This window comes from Falco peregrinus, chromosome 10 (genome assembly GCF_023634155.1).
Source record: "Falco peregrinus isolate bFalPer1 chromosome 10, bFalPer1.pri, whole genome shotgun sequence".
In the NCBI taxonomy this organism is placed as follows: domain Eukaryota; kingdom Metazoa; phylum Chordata; class Aves; order Falconiformes; family Falconidae; genus Falco; species Falco peregrinus.
In genome coordinates, this window is record NC_073730.1 from 23,241,921 (window position 1) to 23,259,345 (window position 17,425).

The 17,425-nt window shown below is 51.1% G+C and overlaps 1 protein-coding gene across 7 annotated transcripts in view; it reads left to right on the top strand.

The window, feature by feature from the left end:
* Positions 1-17,425, top strand: part of PTPRF (protein tyrosine phosphatase receptor type F) — a 392,426-nt gene that overhangs the window by 349,729 nt on the left and 25,272 nt on the right. For all 7 annotated transcript variants that reach the window (XM_055815291.1, XM_055815290.1, XM_055815294.1 and 4 more), the window contains 4 exons: positions 2,681-2,893; positions 5,980-6,134; positions 9,346-9,461; positions 15,352-15,449. In XM_055815291.1, coding sequence (XP_055671266.1) covers positions 2,681-2,893; positions 5,980-6,134; positions 9,346-9,461; positions 15,352-15,449 — 582 coding nt within the window. The remainder of the gene's footprint in view (positions 1-2,680; positions 2,894-5,979; positions 6,135-9,345; positions 9,462-15,351; positions 15,450-17,425) is intronic.

A 17,425-nucleotide genomic window follows, 5' to 3' on the forward strand; every position in this document is an offset into this window, starting at 1 on the left:
ACTGTTCTCAGTTTATTAAGCTGTCCTGTCAGGAGGCTGTCCACTCTCTGGATATGACCTGAGCCTTCAGTTTAGATAAAGAGTTCACTCTAGTATCCAACAAAACCTCCAGAGTTCCCTTCACACTTGCTTTGTTAAAGGCTTTCAGTATTCACCAGCCCATTCACCCCAAGATGCAACTTCTTCTGTGCAGGAGTCCTCCAAGACCAGTAGCACAGTATGTGTGCAGGTGTCAGGAGAGTCCCACAAAGGGATTTGTGGGCTCTTTCTTCCCCATATACACCACCACACCCAAAGCACTAAGGAAAAATTCCAAGAAATCACACACAGAAGGGTCCATTAAGAGAACAAAGTTGCAAGCTTGAAGTGCTCAGAAATTACAAAGCGTTAGAAGCTGCAAATCAGCCCTTGCTTATCATCAATCTTCAATTACGTGATTGTGCAATCTTTTCCATGGGGTCCCAGCTCATGGCGTGTATCAGTGGATCTGTTCTGCACATGGAGCACAATTGTGTGATGGAGAACCATCATCTGTAGATCTGCATCACTTCATTGCAGAAGCTGGAAGATGTCACAAGAAATAGAAGACTAGGATGAGAAAGTATGGTTGGGTTTTGGGCTTTAGGTGGTTGAAAGCTATCAAGAGAAATGGTTTCTATCTCTGTTTCACCCAGCCCCAGGCAAATGACTTAAACTAAAATTTTCATTAGCAGCCATTGTCTTCCATGTTTTGTTTTCTCAGAGTGCTCAGTTTGAGATCTCGGAGCCTCATTTGCAAAGTGTAAGCATCCCCAGCTGCAGAGAAAGTCAATAGGAGCTCTACTGGATACAGTTAGTGCTATAAAAAAATGCTAAGTTTGCTTTAAAAGACAAAACAAGCCAATGTCTTTTCAATTTGACATTCAAAATTAGTGGACATTTTTTACGTTAATGTCCCTGTGTCTCTGTTCTCCATCTGTAAAATTAGGATAATCACTTTCATCTCACCTCATACGGGTGTTTGGAAGATAAAATCGTTAATGTTTTTGAAGCACTTGTAATATTATAGTGATCAGCACCATAGAAAAGCCCACGAGGAAATTATTAATTTTGTCTTCAGAGCTGGATTTGAATAGTAAGCAATAAACAAGGCCTCAGGCTGCATAATGCAAAGAAGAAAACAAAATATGGAATAGCTGCTCTTTGATTAAGCGCTGTCTGTCCTGTGTATTGAACAAAGCAGGGGAGTTACAGAAGAGATAGTATGTGACCATGCAGTCAAGGATAGTAGCACAGTGCACATACATAAGATAGCTGAATTAATTTTGCACAGGCAGTATTAATTTTCTAATTTTTCAGGATCTGAACTTTGCGAGCCTAGCGTTCTTTTGATGCAGTCTTTTGGTGTGAGTTACATGTATAAGTGGCAGTAGCATCCAGCAACCTCAGTCATACTGGAGTCCTGTGGTTTCATGCCCTTGCACATAACAGCTTGCTTTCTGCCCCAAAGAGCTCAGCTGTAATTTCAGCCAAGATACAAGAGATGTGTGTAGGGAGCAAACTCCACAATCTAAAGACTGTTTTTCTGCCGTTCCCCCTGCAGTTATAAGGACATTTGTGAAACTGAGATTTCTCCATCCCTTTCTTTGGTCCCCCCTTTTTTTTTTTTTTTTTTTTTTTTTTTTTCCTCTTTTTTGGGGGGCGGGGCAGAGGTGATACTGCAAGACAAGGTACAAGGTATAGTTTTTCTAAATTGCTCCAACATGCATATTCATAAGAGGACAGGGATGGACTGTTGAGAGGAAAGAGAAGGGGGTGCCTTACCCAGCTTTTTCCCTTCAGAGGGAATGAGCTCAGCTCAGCGGTGTGGCTTTGTGTGCACATCACTGTCCCCAGCCCCGCTGACATTCCCTGTTTGCCCTGACAGTGCTGCACCGATACACTCGTGTGTGAAATGTATTTCATGCATCCTTCTTCATTTTAAATTAGAATTTCTGTTCCAAGGCTGATATTCGTTTTTATTCATTAGAAAAACGTCTTTAAACATCTGAGAGTGTTTCTTAGCAGTATAATTGAATTTTTGTGTGTTTATATCCTTTTTCATGAATTTGTGGCTGACTATGAAATTTGCCATTTTTACTCTGAACATCCCATGAAATCTGTTATCATTCTGTGTGATTTACACAAAGCTCTGCCTGCAACCCCGCAGCAGGTGAAATACCGAGGCACTGACAGAACGGACAGACGCAGCAAATGTCACTTTTTCCCTATATATCAGTATCAGCTGTAATTCACATGCAGTGTCCATAAGAGAGCATGAGCTGCTTTCCAGACCAATATTTGGACTACAGAATGTGGTCTAATTCCCTTGCAGCTTGTTGGGATACATTAACTCAGGGTGATGGGGCAGTCAGGCTGTCTCAGCCCCAACATTCACCGTGTCAGCATCCCAGAGCTCAGGGCTCTCCCAAAACGGAGAACCTGGTGGAGCTTGCAGTGAGGGTCTGCAGACAGGTGCCCCAGCAATGCCTAAACGGATAATGCATCCCTCTGGTTTCTTAGTACCACCATGTCCAAATCAAACCCAGTATCTTCTCCTCCCTTCTATTCCACCCTGCTGAGCCCTACAACCAGTAAGGTAACAGTGTAAGGCGGTGTCACACTGGGCGAAGCAATAGTGATGCACCTTGTTTGTCCCCAGCTGCTGGAGGCCATAAGCCAAGGGAGTCAGAGCAGGCGCCAGCGACGCCAAGCAGACAGACTCAAGCCCTACATTGCTGCTCAAGTGGACGTGCTGCCCGAGACTTTCACCCTGGGGGACGAGAAGAACTACAAAGGTTTCTACAACAAGCCCCTGTCTCAAGACTTGAGCTATCGTTGCTTCGTGCTGGCCTCACTGGAGGATGGAGACACGGTAAGGACTCTGCTGGGGGGACACAGCCTTTCCTAGCAGAGCTGGGGTGGGCTTAGTGCAGGCAGGGCAAGCCGGGATGGCAGAGTTTTCTCTGAAGAGAGGAGAGTGAGGCTGCATACGGGTCTCAACAAGCTGAGGTGGCTGGCATGATAGATGGTGATTTTGGAGAGAAATGGCACATGTATTTGACAAAACAGATGAGCATGGAGGGCAGTGTCAACACACGCGTTCTACGTAAGCTTGGTTGTGGCTTGCTGGGCTGTGTGCAGAGCAGAGCTTGACACACGGTTGGGATGGGCTCGGTTCTCATTCTGCTTCGGTTCAAGTAAGTGACTGGAAAACCACCCTGTGAAATCCTACCCTGCACCGTGGCTGCTGAGGCTCTGTGGTGAACAGGATGATCCCCTTGCAAACCTGCCTTCACAGGCCCTTCTGTGGCCAGAACCTCGCTTTCAGATGACATCTGAAGCAAACGTGCTTCCCATCGCAGTGGGTTCTCAGCAGGGCGAAGCTGCACACTTGCCTGCTGCGTAGGGATTCTTGCTCCTTTGCCTCTCCTTGCTAGAGGCAAATGGGCTATGCCTGTGTCGGCAGCGTGCCGAGCACACAGGGCCTGGCCACGTGAGGGGGAAGGGAGTAGCTGATGCAATAAGCCAGGAGCAGCACGGCAAGACCTGCGCATCAGTGTCCAGCTGTAAACGCGGAGGGCAGGAGTGGTGGTGGCGGCGGCAGTAGCAGTGGCCAGTGTGTAAATAATGGAAATAATAGAGATGCACAGAATACTTTGGTCGGCTTCCAAGCTGCGGCTCCCTTCCTCAGCCTCATTTGCTTGTAATGGCTCATTAGGGCTGGTCAAGTTCTTCATTACTCATCCAGCTCACATGTTCCCGTACAAGACGTGCACACTGGTGAGGAAAGGAGAGGCACAGATTAACAGCAAGGTGAGGCAGAGGCCTCAGGATGTGCTGTCCTGGTAATCCCTGTCAAGAAGAGATGACCTTAACTAGTTGATCCTAGACTATCATCATCATCATCTCCTCCCTAGCGTAGATCTGCCACAGCTCTCCAGTGAACCACCAGGCCAGCAGAGTTATTACACCCTGCTCCTAGAGACCACCTTTCTGCATCCCCCGCTGTGTTGCATCCATTTTCATTTGAAGCATGAGGCATTCCATCCAAGGCTGTGCACTATCTCCCCCACAGCTCCTCTTAAATTGCCTGCTCTGTCTCTCGTGTCAGCAGGCGAGCATAACATTGCCATTCTTCAAAGGCAAAAGGGAGTGTGGTTGAAATGCCATCTCTGAGAGCAGGGGCACCTGCACCTTGCAGTCTGCCTTTGGAAATGCCACTGAGATAACAGTCCTTCTGATCTCTTCTGCTTCTGCCTTCTCCCGGAAGGAGGCATCTCCAAAGTGTGTCTGCAGAAATACGAATTTTTGCCCCTTGCACAAAGCTTTGGAGATGAACACACATGTTACCTTGCTGCACAGATCAGCATGCTCCTTCCCCCGCCACCTAATGCATTTTGGCCTTTCTGAGTAGTCACAGGCAAAGCCTTTGTGCCTTCCTCACAGAGCAGCCATTTGCCCACACAAAGGGGGGCCCCAGGCCTTCTACTCCGTCCTCTCATCGCCAGTGTAGCATCTTCTTGTCTGTGCCATGCCCAGACAGAGCTGTTGCAGGCTCCCTGCCCTGCTATTTGAACTGGATGAGGGGGTGAAGGAACAGACCGATGGGTTGCAGTGATCCCATGCAGACTTGTTTTTTAGGAACAGAGCTGAACTGGGAGCCAGCAGCTACTTCAGAGTCATTGAAACAGGGTCGTGTAGGGCTGAAAGATTTCATGGTCAAAGCAGCAACCACCCTCCATGCTCCCCCTCCAGCCAGTGGCATCTCTGACCACTGATAAATCTGAGGAGAGCAGCTAGGATACCACCACACCTGTGCGTGCTGCCAGAAGGATGTCACAGATAAGAGCATTTTCTGTACTCCACGCATGTTTGAAGCCAGGCTGGCTGGGATCAAGGGCACCTGTGAGGGGAGATCAAGATGTGCGTTTGTATGACACCAGCACGCTTGATTTTTCCCTTTCTTCTCCTCACATGCACACAGACAATGAAGTGCATGTTTAAACTTCAGCCTTAAAGCAGGAGATTTATAGATCCACAGGCACCTCTTCAGTGACTGACATTTTCTGTGGCAGGAGCAGAGCATTTCTGGCTCCCTAATGCTGGGCAGCAGGTGCTGCTCAAAAGCCACAGGCACTGAACTGATACACCTCTAGCCCTTTCTAACAGGGGGAAGGGATTTCTTTTTGCAGCATTTAACCCTTCTGACCCCGCGAAGCTGAGCTGTGAAGGGACAACACAGCTTCATAAGCCTTAGCAACAGCAGAAGAACAAGCCAGGTGCAGTGTCATTTTTCTGCAGGAACAGTTTGGGTCACTGCTAATCCTGTCTTGCTGGTGGGGCTAGAAAGCTGTCCCTTTGGGTTATAAATCTCTGGGCTGCCAGATTGCAGAAGTCTCTGGAAAGAAACCTGTAAGCATGAGCCCCTTTCCAAGGTCTGTTTATGAGGGCTGAGACATCAGGCAGAAAATGTTCGTGTCATTTCGTTCCTTTAAGAAAACCACCTAGCCAAGCAGGGGGTTTCCTAATATAGTCCTGTCCAGGAGAGATGTGTTGGTATCAACACAGCAGGTATTATAAACCACTTAGGACTCATCAGCCAGCCCCACTGTGCAATTGGTTGGGATTCAAAAGCTTGTGATTTGGCTCCGAGAGAATCCAGGGCTGGCAAGTGGCGCTTAGCTGGGCTGCTCCAGTTTGGCACCTCGAGGCCAGGTCTGCCAGCCAGGAAGTTGCTGGCATGGAGAATGTTTCACACCAAGAAGAGATTTCCCACAGTGTGACCTCCGCTGATGTCGAGGGAGGGAGGATCTGGTGGGGTGCTGCTGGAGTTTGAGAAGCATGACCGTTCCCTGCTAGCCAGAGGCAAGGGGAAACCTCTGCATTTCAGGGATGTAGCTGATGCTTTAGCATAATGGACACTTGCTTTTCTCTCCCTCTCCTGCCAATGCTGTTCAGAAGAGATACGCAGCCAGCCCCTACTCGGATGAGATCGTGATGGAAGTGGCTTCAGCAAAACAGCAGGATGAACCAGAGATGCTGTGGGTGATGGGACCTGTCCTGGCCGTGATATTAATCATCATCATTGTCATTGCTATACTCCTTTTCAAAAGGTGAGATCCAATCCAGGACATAGCAGTTATGGCATGAGCACTACAGGTGGTGGCACCTTCAAGACCCTCCTTGTAGCCTTCATATATGGGGTGCTGTGATAGACGGTCCTTGGTTTTCCTGGGGAGGAGGAAGGTCTCTACCTGGCTGCTTTATAAAGAGGGTAGAAGGGCTGGGTATGCAGGAGTGATTTAACATGAGCCCCAGGACACAGAACTGCTGTAGATTCTGGAAATGTGTAAGCAGAGGAGAGCGGCTTTGTCCCTAAGCCAGTCTGGCCACTCTCTGGTCTCACAGTGTGGATTTGCAGCCTTAGGGACTTTTCTAATACTGAGTTTCTGTGGGAATTGCCTGCTTGGTCTCTGGCAGGTGCCCTCACTACTGTGAATTTCGAGTGAGGAACATGGTCTTGGTGGTGAGAACAGATCATGGATGTGACAGGCTCAAAGCAGAGGAGGAGCTTTCTTCATAAGGCCTCTCAGTCCTGGCTACCAGATCAGGACCATCCACGCACTGTACTCCCTGCTGAAGCAGCCACCTGCTTTTGCGTAGCAGAGCAGTCCTCCTAGAGCTGTAACTGTAGTGTGAGATGCTTGTTAGTCTTCCCGAGGAGCCGCAGGTTGCATTTGCATGTGTTTGGGTAGCCTGTTCAATTACAGTAGGTCATTCTCTATCAGCTCAGTTCTGAGGTTCTGCTCCTCCTGGACTCTCTATTTACACATGTATCTGTAGCTCGGGGAAGGGAGCAGGCTTTGTTGTCTGATTAAATGGAGCTCTGCTGTGCAGTCAGTGCCTTTCTGTGTCAGTGATCATCTCATTCTGTTCTTCCGTTTCTGCTCTTCCCTGGATCTAGTAAGCAAGAAAGGTATGAATCCATTTTATCTTCTTGTTTTGCTAAAATCTCAAGTCTATTTCCCTTTTTAAAAATCAAGCCTGAAGCTACTAAGGGGTATCTTTGGTTTTGGGAGCATGGAGCATGCCAGCCCAAGGGGTTTACAAAGACTTTGTTTCCTCAAAGGTACCAACCTCCTAGCAATTGTCAGCCTCTCACAGCTCTGAGGGAGACAGTTCCAACATAAAGACTTCTGGGATTGTTTTTGCAATTAAATTAAAAATCAAAAATCCGACAACACTAGCAGTTATAGGGGTTTCTTTGTTTTCTCAGTCACTTCAGACTGAGAGCTGTTTCATCAAGAATGCAGGTGCATTCTTGCAGTCTGTAACAAGAAAGCTTTGAGGGAATACCAGGCAATTTTAAGAAACAAAGTGTTAACGGGTCTTTAAGGACAGAAAATGGCCCCAGAGGGAATTTCTGTACCTGGGCCCCATAGATGCTGTGCCCAGCTTGGCTGAGCTTTGCTTTGTCCCAGAGTCTGGTGTGGGTGGAGCACCAGGAAGCAGCACCAGCCCACTGTGCTCAGACCTGACATTCATGTCCCTGCTGCGTCCTAGCCCATGCAGCAGCAGCATATCGCCTTCCCGCACCACCTGTGTGCTCAGGGTGATGCTGTGTTACCCACGGGTACTACTTGCTGTCCAGCTTCTCTTTGGAGGCATTTTCTCCCCGCGATAACTGTGCAGCATATTCACAGTGTCACATCCACAACGGGAATGAACTGAAACTGAGTAGCAGTGGATAGCTCGGGATCTGGAGGTTTGTTTAGCAGTTGCCCTGACTAGGCTAATGAGAGAGACAAACATTAATTATGTGTTCTGCCCATTCCCCAGAAAAGCTGGGCCACTTCGCTCAGGGGCTCAGGGACTGGTACACAGTAGCACATGGCACATCCTGCTGTGCTCCTGATAGGAGAAACGCTGCTTTATTTGTTTGCCATGTATTTTCCTTTCTTTCTGTCAGTGCACTCAGTTCTACAGCTCTTTTGTCTCTGTCCAGGCAGCTAGAAGGCTTCTGAGATGTTGAGATGACTCAGAGTAGCGTAAGACTCACAAGCTGGTCCTCCCCATTGAACAACTTCAATGTTTGATGCAGCCATGGGCTGCAGATGGAGCTTGCTCACAGTCTGGGCCTCAGAGGGAATGCAGGTTTCACTCATGATTTATGCATTAAATTTTCCCTAATTGCTTCTCACTAGTGCCAGCCCAGCATGCCCAGCTCCCCATGGAAGTGATAGTGCCCTGGGCGTGTGCAGAGCATTTCTGATCCTGTGTGGCTCAGGGTCACCGCCATCCAGAGATGCAGCTGCCTCTGTGCAGAACCTGGCAGCTCTTCAGGGTGCCTTGAAATGCCTCACAAGGGGGTAGAAAACAGAGACTGACTGCTGCGATTCATGGGATGGTAAATAAGCTGGCATTCATGCAGATTAGCAGCGATGCAGCTTCCTCTCTTCTAGAAAACATCAGGTCAGGAGAGGGATTCACCATCAGGCAAAATCCATTTTGGGGCTGTAGCCAAAAGACAACATCTCAGTGTATTGCTGCGTACTCAGCACGCTGGCAAAGTGTCAGGGTCACCACAGACTCAGAAGAGAGTAGTGCTGTCCTGCTCAACACCCCTCTCTACTGCATGGGTATATCCACTATACTTGTAATACAGAGCAAGAAGTGGGACTTAAAAGAATCCCTAGAAACCCTTCTTGCGCTGTTAGATTTTCCTTAATATTCACTTGTCCACTTCTTGATTGGATCTGTCCCTGCTTTGCCTGTGCATTCCAGCAAGAGCCTGAGGTGGTGGCATTGTTCTAGGCATAAATATAGCATGAAGAGACAACAGTGTATTTTATTGTTCCATTAATACACGCCTTGGGTGCCTTCAACCATTCAAGACATGTATTAATGGCCCAATAAAACACACCCTGAAGAGCCTTTACACTATTATATTACAGTATTCTATATTTAAATATTTCTAATACTTGAAAAATAATTTTATTATATCCTTCCACTGCAGGAAATAGTTCCTAGAGAGAGTAAGAGGAAACAACATCTTGCATATATCTGCTTTTTCTCTAATAAATGTTATGCAGAATATCACATTTCAAAGTGCCTCACTAATCAAACCTCTGTCATTGCTTGCATATGATCCTTCCTGTTTCATAGATGGGAAACAGGAGGCACAGGAGGGGGATGTGACTTGCCCAGGGCCCCAGTGAGCCTGGGATGGAGCTGAGTATCTGGGACGCTGGGACCCCCAGACTCCTTCCCAGGGTGGTTCATGCTGGTCTCTGCCAGAGCTCACCTGCTTGTCTCTGTCCATAGGAAAAGGGCACACTCCCCGTCTTCCAAGGATGAGCACTCCATTGGCCTGAAGGACTCGCTTTTGGCCCACTCCTCTGACCCAGTTGAGATGAGGCGGCTCAACTACCAGACTCCAGGTAAGGAGCAGCTAACCCCCTTGCAACCCTCCAGTTCCCCTTCGCCAGGTTCCCGTGCCAGAGGAGGAGTTGCAGTCCGCCCCCGGCAGCAGCTCTGCCCCTTCTCAGTCACAGTGGCACAGGGGGGAGCTTAGACTGAGGATATCCAAGTGTCCAGCCTCTGGTTTGCAAATCCTTCTCCCTGGCCCTGTCACTGCAGGCACACAAGGCTGGGGAACCTGGATGGGGACAGCCTGTTGTGTGGTTGTGTGTCAGACGTTATGTGAAGCTCACTGCCGTTGCCCAGAGCTGGGAGGAGCCTCCAGGGAGAGCTGGGAGAGCTCATCAGTGCCTGCACCTTCGTTGCTCCCGGGTGCTGTGCTGGCTTGGTCCAGCCTGGGATTCAGCACTGAGCACCACTGGTGCAGTGCCGGCCACAGGGGCTGCATCTGGGGGGATCAGGAGGTACAGAGGGCCCTTGTACTGCTGAGGGTATCCCAGCAGCTTCCTCCTGGGATCTTTGGTGTGCTGACCCTCCTGCTCTGCTCACCAAAAGGTGAAGAGCTACCTGCAGCCTACATTGCTCCCCAGCCAGTGCTGTGGCCCAGTGAAGGGTGCTGCTGGTCACAGTGGTCTCAGCACAGAGGATAAGTTCAGTAAAAGCTGTTGCTTTCTGCATGCAACTGTTCACTGCAGAGCATCTTGTCATGCCTGTACTGGCCTGTAGTGCCTCGGAGTGTAGCTAGTTCGCCAGCCCATACAAGCAACTGTACTTCACACTGCAGAAAGGTCTCGTGCTGCTGCTTTGTGCCTGTACATTTCTGATGGCACCGAAAGCACAGTACGTGTCATTGTACCAATCAGAGACAGGCTCACCCTGACTCGTTCAGAGCCTTTCAGAGAGTCCAAGTCCTAGATGAAGTGGCGGAGCACTTGGGCTTTTGAGATGGAGGGAGCCGTCCAGCAATAAATGAGGCACATACAGCTCTCTTATAACTTGCAGCTCCTCCTGGTCTGTAACCTACTTTCCTTTTCCTCCTGCTGCTCATTCATCTAAAAGCTTTCGTCTAACAGGAGAGTTTTGAAGGGACCATTTCCTGATGTAAACCTGCTGTGTCTGTCTGGGAGGGAGGGTAAGAGGAGCCTTTCCCGTTGCTGCTCACAGCGGTCTGGCTCAGACCTGGGGTGGGCTTCACCAGCACATCTCCCTCTGTGCCAGAACAGCTGTCAGAGATCCATAGTTAGTGAATCTCCCAGGCAGTATCAGTGGCAGATCTCATGGGTAGGATGCAGCCACAGCCTGGCAGTTGCCAGCAGACCTGGCATGTTAATTGGCCACAGCACACACCAGTATGGTATTGCAGCAGAGGAGGAAAATGTGTGGGGAGCCAGGGAGCCACCTGCACTGGCAGAAGATCTCAACAGGCAGATCACTGGGAACAACACTAGGGGAGGGGTTCACACACAGTCAGCAACAGCATGTGGCTTCTTAAGAAGCAGCAAGGTGCTGAACAGGGCTGCTCCAGGACACCTGTGCGTGCAGACAGGCCTCTGTGACATGCCTCCGCTGCGCAGGAACACAAGAGCCATCTTTGCTGTATGCTCATGGTTTACATTGCATGGAGGAGTGTGACAGGTCAGTCTTGTGCCTACTCCCATCTACAGCAAGGTCAGGGTTTGCAACAAGGGCATCCCTTGCTAGAGCTGTTGGAAGGGTCAAGAGCTGCCATCAGAAAGAGCAGCCTGGGAAATTTTCCTTTTCCTGCCTGTGCCTAAGGATAAGCCAGAGACGATGGCTCATTCAGTAAGTTTGCAGAGCTCTCTGGAGAGACAAAAACAACCCAAAGTGTCCAGTTCACTCAAGGCAGCAGCAGTGCCCTGGGGTGCTGCTAGCTGACACTCCCCTGCCAAGTGACAGCAGTGTGCCCTCCTCCCCTCCTCCCCCCTGCATCACTTGTGAGGCTCTGCAGGGTGGAAGCAGGTGTTGTGCAGATAGAAGTGACTGTTCCAGCTCCTGACGAGCTTGTTCTCATTAATGAGGAGGCATGAAAACCACCAAGCCCAGTGGGCCCATGCTGTTGCCTCTGTCACCTGCTCAAGGTCAAGGCAGTGCTGCGTGGATGCACTGATGAGAGGTGCTGGCCACCAGCCCTGCACACTTTGGTAGCTGGTCTCCCTGCTGGAGTGTGCTGAGCAGGGAAAACTTGTTTAATGCATAATTAATTGGGCTACTGTTATTAAATATTAAGCTTTCTCATATTCATGGTTTTTACTTCAGACAAGGGTTACTTCCCCCACTGTCGGTGTCCCTGTACTAACGTACCATTGTGCCAAGTTGCTGAGAGGATACAGGGCCAGGCAGTGTCCCAGTACACCGTGAAAGGAGGCTGAGTTGTGCTGCTGATGAGCTGCAAGCGAGCTGGAGGCTCAGGGGCACTGAGTAGAGATTGCTGGGGCTGAGCGCAGTCCTCCTGGCCACCGAGCAGCACAGGTCTCCCCTGTACCTGCCACCCACCTGCCCCCTTGCTGGCTCCCCTTGGGCACAGGGCCATGGACAGTGGTGTGCAGTGTGACCTGTAGCTGTCCATGTCAGATGAAGACCTGTGCGCTCTCTCCCCTGCAGGTACCTCCAGCTCCACGTGTTTGTCAGCATCAAGGGGTGGTGCTGGCCAGGGCCCAGTGTGTAACAGCCAGCCACAGAGCAGCCCCCAGGGCCAGGCAGGCGGTCCTGTGCGGGAGGGAGGCTCCCGGTGCTGTGGCACATGGTGCTTACCTTGCATCTTCATCTCTTTGTCTTGCCGTTTCTGAACTTCTGCGATGATGACTAAAGGCTAATGGGATTTCTGTTCTTGCCCCATTTCTTTTCTTTGCAGGTGCCAGTGTCCCCAGTTGCCCGAATATCTCAAGTTAGTTTTAACTCCTGTATTTATCTTTCAACACCTTTTGCTTTTTCTTTCCCTTTCTCTCTCGTCTCTGTAGTTTTTGTTTCAGTGTCATGAAGGTCACCCTCACTCACAGCAGACTGTAGAACAGCAGTGATTTCACTCTGACATGACATGTGGGGCCAAGCTTGGGTACTGTTTGCGCAACACTACAGCAGCTCACCACGGCACAGTGCAGAAGGGAAGGCCCTGGGTGCTGGGCTGCCAGGAGGCTCCTGCAGCAGACCTTCACCTGCTCCCAGGCCTCCTGCCCCCTTGCAGTGGCATGCCAGGCTCTGCCATGGCACCAGGCCTGCAGCTGGCCCTGTGTGGAGACAGACCCTGGCCGTTCTGGAGGGGGTGGCCAGCTAAAAACCCCTAATGGACAAACTGGAGGGTGCTTTGAAGCCCAGTAGTTGAACACACTCTCCTCCTACCTCAGGCAATCTGGCTTCCCTGGGCTGGGTCACCTGTGCCATAGAGTTAGGCAGAATGGATGCCAAAGGATGCTATCTCTGAACTGCTGTGCAGTCAGTCTCCTTGGCAGTCTTGGTGCCAGAGTCCCAGGCACAGAGCAGAGGGACTTACTGCTCCAGCGGGTTGGATGGAGTAGTACCAGGACTATGAGTGTAGCTGCCCCTTTACCTCTTGTTCTGTGAGCTTCCAGTTCACTCTCAAACCACCATAAAAGCGTGGCTTCCCTGCTGCTTGATGTACAAGGCGTCTGCGTCTGCATGCAGGAATGGGAGAAATACATAGGACAGATGTTTCCCACAGGAGCAGAGCCAAGGGCTTGCAGTCTGTGGCCCTGCAGGCATTGTGAGACCTCTGAGCCCTTCTAGCCTGGTGGGGAACTCGCTGTTCCCTTGCCAGTCACTGGAAGAGCATGTGAGGTCCTGGTAGTGTGTACAAATCCCCTCTGTCTTGCCCTGCACCGTCGGTGGCAGTTGTTCTAGGTTCACCATAATGGGGCACCAACCACCTCTTACTCCCCATCTGCTCTTGCAGCTACTTTGTTGCTGCAACACTCCTGTGGCCAGGAACGCTGAAGTTTGGAGAGACCCCATTGTATTTCTCAGCAGGGATGTGTGCCTGCAGCTCTGCTGTGGTCCACGGCTCTGCCATACTTCATACATAGCCACAATGGGATAAGCACGTACTGTGGCCGTGTTCCAGGCTCTTTCTTCTTCCAGCCGCATACTTCTGCCTTGGTCCACCACTGTACTCCTTCAGTTGCTCGTCAGTAAGAGCTCTGCACTGCAAAGGCTGCTCCTGAGCTGCAGCCTCTGGTGCTCTGGCAGCAATAAGCAAATTGTGCAGAAAACCGACCATCATCTTTGTGAGTCTGCTCAACCATCTCAGGGATCCTGATGGGTGAAGTGGCAAACAGGACCGTTTGCAGGAGGACTTCAGCGCAAGGCAGAAGAGGAACCTTTCCTTCTTTGTCTGTCCGTGTGCTCTCAGGCCATCCATGGATAGCTTTGCACTATCAAGTGATAGAAAGACAAGTGTGTGTTGGATTGGGTCTTGCCTATATGCAGCAATGTCAGATAGTTTTGGGCAGAGGTGTGAGGAGCCCTGTGTTGGTGCAGTGGCTGTGGTGTAACACTTCCATTTTACCACCTAGTGACTTGTCGCCACTGTGTGAAATGCACATACCCAGCCTGGGGGCTGCTCCATCACCTCAGCGGCCCATCACTGCCATCTGTGGCAGCATTCAGGCTCCTGAGTGATTGAGAAGTTCCTGGCCATGCTCCAGCCTGTCTCCCTGGGTGTGAATCAACAGCCTCAGCCTATTAATAATCATTATTACCCACATGGGGTTTCTGGGAAACCCACAGAGCAGCCAGTGGAGTCACAAGCCTTGGGATTTGGATGAGCCAAGCTTTGGATGAGTTGTTTTACAGCCACGTTCCTGCCAGTTCACCATCTCCGCTTCAGAGAAGGAGGTTGCAGTGGTTTGCAGTGGTTGAGCCCTGAACCCTGGGGCCCCAGTAGGGCTCCTCCCGATCCCACATGTACACCCCCACACCACCTGTCCCCCTGTGCAGGACCCGTGGGATCCCCTCCTCCAGGCCTCTCCCCTGAGCAGGGCTTGGGCTGTGCCCAGGATGAGCCATACTGTGCAGCCCTGCTTTAGACAGGGCAAGGCTTCTGCCGTGGCTTGAGCTGCACCCCAGCTTGCAGCAGCCTCCCAGAAGCTGCTGTAGGGCACATCGCTGCACATGGTGCCTTGCACGAGCCAGCCCAGTGGAGCTGCATTTTGGGCCCTGGAGCTCACTCTGCCTTTGGAACCCCACTGAAAAGCACCGAGTTACGCAGATGCGGGCAGAGCTGCTCCACAGCTCTCTGAAAGTTGTGCAATCTCCAACCAGGCGAGCAGCCGTTCCTCCATGGGGCCCTTCCCATCTTCCTCTAGCTCCCCAGGGGCTGGGCAGCACCTGGCTACCCAAATAGCTGTGCACGTACACCACAGAGGTTTCCCCTGGTGCAGGTCTGGGCGAGTTCCTTTTTGGCTGATGCCATTGTTAGGGGTAAGCAGGAGGATGAGCCTCAGCCCTTGGCAGCGAGAGCACCAGAGAATCGGCGCCTTCAACTCCAGCCCGTGTGGGAGCCTGGGAAGCGCACTGACAGCATGTCCTCGGCCCGTTCCTGCCAGGGGCTTGCCCGAGCCCCTGCCCGCTGCGTGGCCTGCTCTGTGTGCCCGGTGGCTGTACTGTTCGAGCATGCTCCACCCGGTCATGCACATTCTGCACCTCACCTTTCTGTTTTGTTTCACTGAACCATGTGCTCTGAGAGTGCGTGCAGCATGCCGTGTGGTCTCGCTGACTTCCCATCCATCCTGCCCAGCACTTCACACATAGTCACACATGTCTGCCTTGCACCTACCTTTCGGGTTTGATGTGAACGTGCCATTGTGGAGCCTTCCTCAACCCTGCAGAGCCATAACCCTTCTCCTCTCCCTTTTTTCCTCCTTGTCTTGCTTGCAGGCATGCGCGACCACCCCCCCATCCCTGTGACAGACCTTGCCGACAACATCGACAGGCTGAAGGCCAACGACGGGCTGAAGTTCTCTCAGGAGTACGAGGTGAGCGTGAGAGCATACCAGCATACCGGGCGGTGGGGGCAGAGCGTGGCTGGCCAGGACCCCCGGCGGAGAGGGCTTGAAAGCTGAGCCGAGCCTCCCCCGCACCGGTACTGCCTGTGCAGGCTCCGCGCCAGCCCTGGGAGCCTGCCAGCTCTCCCTGCCAGCCCCAGAGCGGTGGGAACTCGCCTGGAGCAGTTGAAGCATGGCTTGTACAGGGAGAGGGCCTTGCAGCCGAACGCGCAGCAGCCTGCCGTGCTCCCACCATGGTTACGGTCTTGGGAGTGAATGGGAGTCGTGTCTACCCGCCCAGACTGTTGCTGTTTGCTTTGTTCTCCCGCTCCGCGAGGATTGCCCTCCATGCAGGTTGGCTGAGGTATTTCAGTCCACAGCATCACTTCCATCTGCATTCAGAGCTTTGCTTTCTGTGCCATCCTCTGCTGCCGACAAACAGGCATTTGGGGTTTCATTCCTGCTTTCCCCATCTAGTCTCCCCCTGCACGCTGCTGGACTGTGCTGGCATTAGCTGTGCCATTTAGCATCTCTGCCACCAGAAACTCTGCTAATGTCCCACTGCCCTGGAGCAGTCCCAGCTCCCCTCCCTACATGGAGCTCTTTGTGACTGTGCCCTGCAGTTCTGAGCTACAAACTTCCCAGCGGTGCTGGGTCACATTCCCACCCTTACCCTTATCTCTGACGGAGCCCCTGAATAGGTACCGTGGACACCTGCCACCACTGCTGCCTTTGCTCACAAACGCAGGCACGTGCTGGGTGTTTGGCGAACACTGCCATCCTGCACTGCACCTCTCCCAGCCTGATCCCCTCCATTTCTGTCCTCCCCTGAGGACAACTTGCCGAGGGGACGCACACGTGGAGGGGAAGGGCTGACCTGCACAAGGGCTGCTTTGCCCTTCTTGCCACTCTCTGGGCTAGATGACTAGCTTGAAAACATGTAAAGCTGGGGAAAGTTCCTCTGCAGCCATGACAGCAGCAATGGCAAGATTATGTTTTCCTCTGCTTACATGCAGTACCTTCTTGAGCTGCAGGGGGCTTGTAAATAAACCCCCCACTAGTATTAAAGAGGGAGTAAATTTGAGAAGTGTCCTTTGCACGTGTTATCACTTCTGTTTGAATTGTTATCTGCCTGTGCCTGTGGCCTCCCCTTCCTGCAGCGTACCTACACTGATTTATGGGATGAAATCAGAACATCTGCCCACAAGGTAGGATTATATATGCCAGGAAAGGGAGAGCAGATCTCTACGTTGTGGAGGTAAGGGACAAATTCCAGCTAGTTCAAAGGGTCTGCTGCACATATCTGAGGAAGGGGCAGAGCTCCTTTTTGCTTCAGGATGCCAAGTGGAGGGCTTTGCCATCCCTTTGCATACTGCTGTCTAGACCAGAAAGGAGCTGAGTGTTCACCAGCTACAGCATTACACTGCAACTTGGGAAATGTTTAGAGGAATAATGTGCTTCCCTTGCAGTTACCTGTGTGTTCATGTATGTCCTGCCAGCAGTGCCAAGGTATACAGTCATATCTGTCTGCCATGGGCTTTTTGTTACAAGTCCAGCTGAAATGTTAAGCAGGGCTGTCCACTGCGCTACAGGCAGACTGTGCCTGTGCTGTGCTGGGAGGATTCAGCAGGATCCAGTGTCTGTGCGCTCCCATCTTCACACTAGGCCCGCGCCAGCTGGAGCCTGCAGCATAATACTGAGATGTGGGAACTGTTTTGGAAAAAATGAGCATTAAGTAAATTCTCTTAGCTGTTTTCATGAGCCTCTCTTTTCTCATTTCTCTTTCTTAAGAAGTATCATGGCTGGTTGAGAGCACCAATCAGTTGTACTTTTCATGTTGAAGCAGCTATTAAGTAGCTGATTGTTGCATGTAATTTTTTTCCCCTGGATTCTGCTGTATTTGACTCATATCAGCTAGAAGTTTGTGAGCATGACAGGCTCATACGGTGTTTGACACTAGGATGGAC